This window comes from Oenanthe melanoleuca, chromosome 25, assembly GCF_029582105.1.
Source record: "Oenanthe melanoleuca isolate GR-GAL-2019-014 chromosome 25, OMel1.0, whole genome shotgun sequence".
Taxonomy (NCBI): Eukaryota; Metazoa; Chordata; class Aves; order Passeriformes; family Muscicapidae; genus Oenanthe; species Oenanthe melanoleuca.
Window position 1 is genome coordinate 5,195,587 of NC_079358.1, and position 10,201 is coordinate 5,205,787.

A 10,201-nucleotide genomic window follows, 5' to 3' on the forward strand; every position below is an offset into this window, starting at 1 on the left:
TTATGTTAATTAGGACGCGGATTTATGCAAATGAGCAGCGCGGCGAACCCGGAAGCGCGGGGATATGCAAATGAGGTATGTAAATGAGGTATGCAAATGAGATGTCCGAATAAGGAAAGGGGCGGGGCCGGGTTTCCGTATAAGGAGCGGCTGTGGGGTGGTGCGGGGATTTGACGTCACTTCCGTCGCGCGGCGTGTGACGTCACGAGGCAATGGCGGCGCCGCGGCTGTCGCTGGGGCCGCTGAAGGAGCCGCTGGGGCTGATGCGGGCCCTGCAGTGGGTGCGGAACTGGGGGAACTGGGAGCGGAACTGGGGGAACTGGGAGCGACTGGGAGCGGAATTGGGAGGACTGGGAGCGGAACTGGGAGCGACTGGGAGAGGAACTGGGGGAACTGGGAGCGACTGGGAGCGGAACTGGGGGAACTGGGAGCGACTGGGAGCGGAACTGGGGGAACTGGGAGCGGAACTGGGAGCGGAACTGGGGGAACTGGGAGCGGAACTGGGAGCGGAACTGGGGGAACTGGGAGCGACTGGGAGAGGAACTGGAAGCGACTGGGAGCGGAACTGGGGGAACTGGGACAGACTGGGAGCGGAACTGGGGGAACTGGGAGCGACTGGGAGAGGAACTGGGAGCGGAACGGGGGGAACTGGGGGAACTGGGAGCGACTGGGAGCGGAACTGGGGGAACTGGGACAGACTGGGAGCGGAACTGGGGGAACTGGGAGCGACTGGGAGAGGAACTGGGAGCGGAACGGGGGGAACTGGGGGAACTGGGAGCGACTGGGAGCGGAACTGGGAGCGACTGGGAGCGGAATTGGGAGCGGAACTGGGGGAACTGGGAGCGACTGGGAGCGGAACTGGGGGAACTGGGAGCGACTGGGAGCGGAATTGGGAGAACTGGGAGCAGAACTGAGGGAACTGGGACGGAGTGGGAGTGGAACTGGGGGAACTGGGAGCGACTGGGAGAGGAACTGGGAGCGACTGGGAGCGGAACTGGGAGCGACTGGGAGCGGAACTGGGGGAACTGGGAGCGACTGGGAGCAGAACTGGGACGGACTGGGAGCGACTGGGAGTGGAACTGGGGAACTGGGAGCGACTGGGAGAGGAACTGGGGGAACTGGGACAGACTGGGAGTGGAACTGGGGGAACTGGGAGCGACTGGGAGTGACTGGGATGTACTGGGAGGGGATTGGAATGAACTAGGAGCGACTGGGATGTAACTGGGATGTACTGGGACGGACTGGGGGATTTTCCCCAATTTCCCGTTTTTTCCCCCCAGTTTTTCTCCATTTTCGCTTTCGCCACCTGCGGCGGCTTCGAGGGGAGCGTCACCTACCGGGTCACCTGCGAGGGGAGGGAGAACCACACGGTCACTGCCACCTTCGGGTACCCCTTCAGGTGAGTGTGGGACAGGTGAGACACACCTGGGACAGGTGAGGGCCCCGTCACCTACAGGGTCACCTGCGAGGGGAGGGAGAACCACAGCGTGACTGCCACCTTCGGGTACCCCTTCAGGTGAGAGACACACCTGGGACAGGTGGGACACATCTGGGACACACCTGGGACACACCTGGGACAGGTGAGATACACCTGGGACACACCTGGGGCAGGTGAGATACAGGTGAGACACACCTGGGGCAGGTGAGGGCCCCGTCACCTACAGGGTCACCTGCAAGGGGAGGGAGAACCACAGCGTGACTGCCACCTTCGGGTACCCGTCCAGGTGAGAGACACACCTGGGGACAGGTGAGGGACACACCTGGGACACACCTGGGGCAGGTGAGAGATACCTGGGACACACCTGGGATACACCTGGGACACACCTGGGACAGGTGGGACACACCTGGGACACACCTGGGGCAGGTGAGAGATACCTGGGACACACCTGGGATACACCTGGGACACACCTGGGACAGGTGGGACACACCTGGGACACACCTGGGGCAGGTGAGAGATACCTGGGACACACCTGGGGACACCTGGGACACACCTGGGACACACCTGGGGCAGGTGAGAGATACCTGGGACACACCTGGGATACACCTGGGACACACCTGGGACAGGTGGGACACACCTGGGACACACCTGGGGCAGGTGAGAGATACCTGGGACACACCTGGGACACCTGGGACACACCTGGGGACACACCTGGGACAGGTGGGACACACCTGGGACACACCTGGGACAGGTGAGGGCCCCGTCACCTACCGGGTCACCTGCGAGGGGAGGGAGAACCACAGCGTGACTGCCACCTTCGGGTACCCCTTCAGGTGAGGCCAGGTGACCCCAGGTGTGTCCAGGTGACCCCAGGTGTGACCCCAGGTGTATCCAGGTAACCCCAGGTGATCCCCAGGTGTGTCCAGGTGACCTCAGGTAGCCCCAGGTATGACCCCAGGTGTATCCAGGTGACCCCACCCAGGTGTATCCAGGTGCATCCAGGTGACCCCAGGTGAACCCAGGTGAACCCAGGTGTATCAGGGTGACCCCAGGTAACCCCAGGTGTATCCAGGTGTATCAGGGTGACCCCAGGTGCATCCAGGTAACCCCAGGTGTGACCCCAAGTAACCCCAGGTGTATCCAGGTGTATCAGGGTGACCACAGGTGTGACCCCAGGTGACCCCAGGTAACCCCAGGTGTGACCCCAGGTGTGACCCCAGGTAACCCCAGGTATATCCAGGTATATCAGGGAGACCCCAGGTGTGACCCCAGGTGACCCCAGGTGTGACCCCAGGTGTATCAGTGTGACCCCAGGCAACCCCAGGTGACCCCAGGTATATCCAGGTGTATCAGGGTGACCCCAGGTGACCCCAGGTGTGACCCCAGGTGTGACCCCAGGTGACCCCCGGCGCTCCCCCCCCCAGGTTGAACCACGCCGTGTTCCAGCCGTCCCTGACTCACCTGTGCAACCACACCTGGCCCAAGGACGTTCACCTGGTGGGGGATTTCTCCTCGGCCGCCAGGTTCTTCGTGGGCGTGGCCGTGGCCGCCTTCCTGTACAGCCTGGGGGCCCTGGGCGGCTACCTGGGCTACCTGCAGGTGTACAGGTGTGCAGGGTCCCGCCTGCCCCTCATGGTGAGTGACCACAGGGATTTACCTGCTCAGGTGTGCTCAGGTGAGGCTCTACCTGGGCTACCTGCAGGTGTACAGGTGTGCGGGGTCCCGCCTGCCCCTCATGGTGAGTGACCACAGGGATTTACCTGTACAGGTGTGCTCAGGTGAGGCTCTACCTGGGCTACCTGCAGGTGTACAGGTGCGCGGGGTCCCGCCTGCCCCTCATGGTGAGTGACTGGGGGGGATTTACCTGTACAGGTGTGCTCAGGTGGAGTCTGGGCAGGTGGGATTTACCTGCTCAGGTGGGATTTACCTGTTCAGGTGTGCTCAGGTGGGATTTACCTGCCCAGGTGTGCTCAGGTGGGTTTGGGCAGGTGAGGCTCTACCTGGGCTACCTGCAGGTGTACAGGTGTGCAGGGTCCCGCCTGCCCCTCATGGTGAGTGACCACAGGGATGTACCTGCTCAGGTGTGTTCAGGTGAGGCTCTACCTGGGCTACCTGCAGGTGTACAGGTGTGCGGGGTCCCGCCTGCCCCTCATGATGAGTGACTGGGGGGGATTTACCTGCCTAGGTGTGCTCGGGTGGGATTTAACTGTACAGGTGTGTTCAGGTGTGGTCAGCTGGGATTTACCTGTACAGGTGTGCTCAGGTGGGGTCTGGGAGCTCAGACAGGTGGGATGTACCTGCTCAGGTGTGCTCAGGTGGGATTTACCTGCACAGGTGGGATTTACCTGTCCAGGTGTGCTCAGGTGGGATTTATCTGCTCAGGTGTGCTCTGAGAGCTCAGGCAGGTGGGATTTACCTGCACAGGTGTGCTCAGGTGGGGTCTGGGAGCTCAGACAGGTGGGATTTATCTGCTCAGGTGTGCTCTGAGAGCTCAGGCAGGTGGGATTTACCTGCACAGGTGTGCTCAGGTGGGATTTACCTGTACAGGTGTGCTCAGGTGTGCTCAGGTGGGATGGACCTGCTCAGGTGTGCTCAGGTGGGCGTGGGCAGGTGAGGCTCTACCTGGGCTACCTGCAGGTGTACAGGTGTGCGGGGTCCCGCCTGCCCCTCGTGGTGAGTGACTGGGGTTACCTGTACAGGTGTGCTCAGATGGGATTTACCTGTTCAGGTGTGCTCAGGTGGGATTTACCTGCACAGGTGGGATTTACCTGCCCAGGTGTGTTCAGGTGGGATTTACCTGCACAGGTGGGATTTACCTGCCCAGGTGTGTTCAGGTGGGATTTACCTGCACAGGTGTGCTCAGGTGGGATTTACCTGCTCAGGTGTGTTCAGGTGGGGTTTACCTGTACAGGTGTGCTCAGGTGGGGTCTGGGAGCTCAGGCAGGTGGGATTTACCTGTACAGGTGTGCTCAGGTGGGATTTACCTGCTCAGGTGGGATTTACCTGCTCAGGTTTGCTCAGGTGGGATTTACCTGTACAGGTGTGCTCAGGTGTGCTCTTAGAGCTCAGACAGGTGGGATTAACCTGCACAGGTGGGATTTACCTGCCCAGGTGTGTTCAGGTGGGATTTACCTGTACAGGTGTGCTCAGGTGGGGTCTGGGAGCTCAGACAGGTGGGATGTACCTGCACAGGTGTGTTCAGGTGGGATTTACCTGTCCAGGTGTGCTCAGGTGGGATTTATCTGCTCAGGTGTGCTCAGGTGTGCTCTGAGAGCTCAGGCAGGTGGGATTTACCTGCTCAGGTGGGATTTACCTGCACAGGTGTGCTCAGGTGGGATTTACCTGCACAGGTGGGATTTACCTGCCCAGGTGTGCTCAGGTGTTGTTCCTCCACCTTTCCCTGTCCCATTCTGGAAATTTCTGCATTTTTTCCTGGACTTGTTTCACCTGATTTTTCTCAAAATTTATTTTATTTTATGAGTTTTTCTCCGAATTTTTGCAGATTTTTTTTTTTAATTTTAATTTTCTCTTTCTTTTTTTATGTTTTTTTTTTTTGTGGTTTTCTTTCTTTTTTTTTTAACCTCTTTATTTTTTCTTTTTATTTGTTCTTTTTTCTTTGTGTTTTTTTTTTTATTTTATTACTTCTTTTTTTTCCTTTTTAAAATTTTTTTTCCTTTTTGCTTTTACCTTTTCTTTGTTTTTTTTTTCATTTTTTTTTCAGTTCTCTTTTTTTGTTTTTTTTTTCATATTTTTTTATTTTTTCTCTTTTTTTCTCCTTTTTTCTCTTTTCTTCTCTCTTTTTCTCTTCTTTTTTCTCTTTTTCTTTCTATTTCTTCCATTCATATTTTGGTTTGTTTTTTTCCCACCTGTTTTTACTGGAATTTGGGAATTTTTAGGTTCCCCTGGTGGGAATTTGAGGGAATTTTAGTGGAATTTGAGAAGATTTTGGTGAAATTTGAGGGAATTTTTGGAGATTTTGGGGGTGGATTTAGGTGGAATTTTGGGGGAATTTAAAAGAATTTTGAGCAAAATTTTGAAGTCTTGACCCAAATTTTGACGTTCCTGGTGGGAATTTTGGGGTTCTGGGGTGGAATTTTTGGGAATTCCCGATGGAATTTTGGGGGGTTTAACCCTTTCTGCCCCTTCTCTCTCTGCTGCCTCTGAAGGAGCCCAGGTAAGTCCCAAAATTCCCATTTTTCTCCCCAAAATTCCCATTTTTCTCCCCAAAATTCCGTTTTTCTCCCAAAATTCCCATTTATTTCCATTTTTGGGTCATTTTTTTGATAATTTATTTCCATTTTTGCGTCATTTTTTTGATAATTTATTTCCATTTTTGGCTCATTAATTTCCATTTTGGCGTCATTTTTGGGTCATTTTTCCCATTTTTCGGCATTTTTTGGTTTATTTCTTCTTTATTTTTTCCCATTTTTAGGCTGTTTTCACCCATTTTCGGGCCATTTTTGGGTCATTTATTTCCATTTTTGGGTCATTCTTGGGTCGTTTTTCCCCATTTTTGGGTCGTTTTTGGGTCATTAATTTCCATTTTTGGGTCATTTTTGGGTCGTTTTCCCCCCGCCCCTCCCCCGCCCTGACTCTCTCCCCTCCCCCCATTTTTGGGTCATTTTTCCCCATTTTTGGGTGATTTTTGGGTCGTTTTTGGGTCATTTTCTGCCATTTTTGGGTCGTTTTGGGGTCATTAATTTCCACTTTTGGGTCATTTTTGGGTCATTTTTGGGTCATTTCCTGCTGGTTTTGGGTCATTTTTGGGTCATTTTCTGCCATTTTTGGGTCATTTCCTGCCGTTTTTGGGTGATTTCTGGGTCATTTTTGGGTCATTTCCTGCCGTTTTCGGGTCATTTTTGGGTCATTTTCTGCCATTTTTGAGTAATTTCCTCCTGTTTTTAGGTCATTTTTAGGTCATTTTCTGCCGTTTTTGGGTCATTTTTGGGTCATTTTTGGGTCATTTCCTGCCGTTTTTGGGTCATTTCCTGCCACTTGTGGGTCATTTCCTGCCGTTTTCGGGTCATTTTTGGGTCATTTTTGGGTCATTTCCTGCCATTTTTGGGTCATTTTTGGGTCATTTCCTGCCATTTTTGGGTGATTTTTGGGTTATTTTTGGGTCATTTCCTGCTGTTTTTGGGTCATTTTTGGGTCATTTCCTGCCATTTTTGGGTCATTCCCTGCCGTTTTTGGGTGATTTCTGGGTCATTTTTGGGTCGTTTTTGGGTCATTTCCTGCCGGTTTTGGGTCATTTTTGGGTCATTTTTGGGTCATTTCCTGCTGTTTTTGGGTCATTTTTGGGTCGTTTTCTGCAGTTCTCGGTTGATTCCCGGGTGGTTCCCCCCGCCCCTCCCCCCCTGACGCTGTCCCCTCCCCCAGGACCTGGTGGCCTCGGGGCTGGTGGCCGCCCTGTGGCTCGTGGCCTCCTCGGCCTGGGCCCAGGCCCTGGGACACGTCAGAGCCGCGGCGGGCGCGCCCCTCCCCCACTGCCCCTCCCCCACCGCCAGCTGCGCCCGCACCGCGCTCACGGCCATGGGGGGGCTGGGGGCGTCCGTGGTGAGGAGAGGGGGAGGGGAGGGGGGTGGGGGGGTGGGGGAGGGGATTTGGGGGGTGGGGGAGGGGGCTTGGTGGGGAGCGGAGGGGGCTTGGGGAGTGGGGGAGGGGATTTAGCGGGGAGGGGAGAGGATTTTGGAAAGGGGAAAAGGATTTGGGGGATGGGGGAGGGGGTTTGGGAGAGGGGATTTGGGGGGGGTGGGGGAGGGGATTTTGGGGGGCTGGGGGGGGTCCGTGGTGGGAATTCGGGGGGGAGGGAGAATTGGGGGAAATGGGGGAGGGGATTTGGGGGGGGCTGGGGGCGTTTCTGGTGAGAATTTGGGGAGATTTGGGGGGTGGGGGAGGGGATTTGGGGGGAAACTGAGGCAGGAGCGGGGGAGGGGCTTTGACGGGGATACCGAGGAGGGGGAGGGGCTTTTACCACCCCACCCCCACCCATTTTTTTCCCCTCCCCTCCCCCCCCCAGGCCTTCGGATTCCTCAACCTGGTGCTCTGGGCCGGCGGCTCCTGGTTCGTCTACAAGGAGACGCCGCTGCACCGCCCGGCCCCGCCCCCCGGCCCCACCCCCGCCCCCATGTGACCCCCTGTTTGGGCGGGGCTGGGGGCAGGGCGGGGGAGGGGCTGGGGGTGGGGCTTTGTGCACTGAGCTTGGGTGGGGGAGGGGCCGGGCTGGGCAGGGGTTGGTTGAGCTTGGCCTTGGTGGGCGTGGCCTTGGGTTTGGGTGGGGCTTGACCTTGGGTTGGGCAGCCTTGACTTTGTTGGCCATTGGTCGGTCTTCAGTTGACCTTTGGGTGACCCTGACCTTGGTTTGACCTTGGGCTGGTCACTCCTGAGTTCATTGACCATTGGTCAGTCTTCAGTTGACCTTTGGGTGACCTTGACTCGATCTTGGAGTTGTCTTGACCACGGTTTGGTCAGTCTTGACCTCGTTGACCATTGATTGGTCTTCCCTTGACCATTGGGTGGGTCATGGATTGGTCTTGATCTGTGGTTGGTCAGTCTTGACTTTGGTGACCATTGGTCAGTCTTCAGTTGACCTTTGGGTGACCTTGACTTTGGCTTGACCTTGGGTTGGGTTGGCTTTGGGTTGGGTTGACCGTTGGTTGGTTGACCTTGACCTCAATAATCATTGATTGGTTGGGGTTGATCTTTGACCTCACCGGAGCTTGAGTGGGCGTGGTCTTAACTTTGGGTTGGGCTTGACCTTGGGTTGGTCATCCTTGACTTCACTGACCATTGGTCAGTCTTCAGTTGAGCTTTGGGTGACCTTGAGCTTGGGTTGGGTTAATCTTAACTTTGGGTGGTCTTAACCATGTCTTGGTCAATCTTGACCTCGTTGATCGTTGATTGGTCTTCACTTGACCATTGGGTGACTCTTGGGTTGGTCTTGACCATTGGTTGGTCAATCTTGACTTCGTTGACCATTGGTCAGTCTCCAGTTGACCTTTGGGTGACCTTTGATCATGGCTTGACCTTGGGTTGGGTTGACCATTGGTTGGTTGACCTTGACCTCGCTGACCATTGTTTGGCCTTGGCTTGACCATTGGCTTGGTGTCCACTTGGGCTGACCGTTGGGTCGGTCTTGACTTTGACCAACGGTTGTCCAGTCTCGGCGCGCGTTGGTTGTTGGGTTGGGTTGGACTTTGCTGACCATGGGTTGGGTTGGGTTGGGTTGGGTTGACCTTGAATTTGGTTGTTCTTGGGTTGAGGTTGGGTTGAGTTGGGGGGAGTTGACCATGGGTTGGGTTGGGTCGACCTTGAGTTGAGTTGGGTTGGGTTGGGTTGACCTTGAATTTAGTTGACCTTGTGTTGACCTTGGATTGGGTTGGGTTGACCTTGGGTTGGGTTGGGTTGACCTTGAATTTAGTTGACCTTGTGTTGACATTGGGTTGGGTTCGGTTGGGTTGATGTTGGGTTGGGTTGACCTTGAGTTGGGTTGGGTTGGGTTGACCTTGAATTTGGTTGACCTTGTGTTGGGTTGACCTTGAGTTGGCTTCACCTTGGGTTGACTCAGGTTGGGTTGGCCTTGCTGGCGTTGGGTTGAGTTTTGGTTGATTTTTGGGTTGGGTTGGGTTGACCATGGCTGACCTTGAGTTCGCTTGACCTTGGTTGAGTTGGGTTGACCTTGACTGACCTCAGGTTGGGTTGGGTTGTTCTTCTGTTGGCTTTGGTTGACTTTGAGTTGGGTTGGGTTGGGTTGACTTGGGTTGGGTTGGGTTGGGTTGACCTGGGGTTGGGTTGGGTTGGGTTTGGTTGACTTCAAATCGGGTTTGGTTAACGTTGAGTTGGGTTTGGTTGACCTTGAGTTGAGTTGACCTTGAGTTGAGTTTAGTTGAGTTTGGTTGACCTTCAGTTGGGTTAGGTTGGCTTTGGGTTGGGTTGGGTTGGGTTTGGTTGACCTTGGGTTGGGGTTGGGTTGGGTTGGGTTTGGTTGACCCTTGGTTGGGTTTGGTTGACCTTGGGTTGGGTTGGGTTGTGTTGGGTTGGGTTTGGTTGACCCTTGGTTGGGTTGGGTTGACCTTGGGTTGGGTTTGGTTGACCTTGGGTTGAGTTGGGTTGGGTTTGGTTGGGTTGGGTTGGGTTGACCTTGGGTTGGGTTGGGTTGGGTTTGGTTGGGTTGGGTTGGGTTGACCTTGGGTTGGGTTTGGTTGACCCTTGGTTGGGTTGGGTTGACCTTGGGTGACCTTCACTTGACCCCTCTCAGGTTCCCAGCCCCGATCGGCCCCTCCCCCACTCCCCTCCCCTCGGCCCCTCCCCCCACGTGGGCGTGGCCAAACACTCCTGGCCCCTCCCCCACCCGCAAGTGCCTCTCAATAAACGGAATTCTGGGAAAACGCCCCAAAATGGCCGCCGGGAGCGGGGGGAGGGGTCGGAACAGCCCCTCCCCCACCCAGGGGACATCGGGGGGTTGGGGACATCGGGGGGGGGTGGGGACATCGGGGGGGGTGGGGACACCAGAGGCCGCGTTTGCTCCCAGTTTATTGATCCCGACCCCGAAATCGCGTCCCCGCCCCCTGCTGGCCCAGCTCCGTGTCCCCAGATGTCCCCAGGGTGTCCCCAAATGTCCCCAGGGTGTCCCCAGATGTCCTCAAATGTCCCCAGGGTATCCCCAATCCCCCCAATGTCCCCAGTGTCCCCAATGTCCCCAATGTCCCCCAATCCCCCCAATGTCCCCCCAACGTCCCCCAATGTCCCCCCAATGTCCCCAAT

General features: G+C 55.7%; 1 protein-coding gene and 1 long non-coding RNA gene across 2 annotated transcripts; one reads left to right on the forward strand and one right to left on the reverse strand.

Annotated features, from left to right (window-relative positions):
* Positions 1–185: 185 nt before the first annotated feature.
* On the forward strand, positions 186–8,647 carry LOC130262843 (synaptophysin-like protein 1). The gene is made up of 5 exons (XM_056510335.1): positions 186–281; positions 1,281–1,399; positions 2,863–3,073; positions 6,818–6,994; positions 7,458–8,647. The coding sequence occupies exons 1-5, from the start codon at positions 213–215 to the stop codon at positions 7,569–7,571; spliced, it is 690 nt and encodes a 229-aa protein (XP_056366310.1). The 5' UTR covers positions 186–212; the 3' UTR covers positions 7,572–8,647.
* Positions 8,339–9,211, reverse strand: LOC130262954 (uncharacterized). Its single transcript, XR_008842191.1, has 3 exons — positions 8,975–9,211; positions 8,748–8,805; positions 8,339–8,673 (listed from the first exon to the last, which is right to left on the reverse strand). It is a non-coding gene; the product is annotated as an uncharacterized LOC130262954 (long non-coding RNA).
* Between the last annotated feature and the right edge of the window lie 990 nt (positions 9,212–10,201).

Bases quoted from the DNA above. Each gene is read 5' to 3' on its own strand.
- LOC130262843 (XM_056510335.1), top strand. From the start codon at position 213: ATGGCGGCGCCGCGGCTGTCGCTGGGGCCGCTGAAGGAGCCGCTGGGG. The intron at 1,400-2,862 runs GTGAGTGTGGGA...TCCCCCCCCCAG, and splicing joins ACCTTCGGGTACCCCTTCAG to GTTGAACCACGCCGTGTTCC. The intron at 6,995-7,457 runs GTGAGGAGAGGG...TCCCCCCCCCAG, and splicing joins GGGGGCTGGGGGCGTCCGTG to GCCTTCGGATTCCTCAACCT.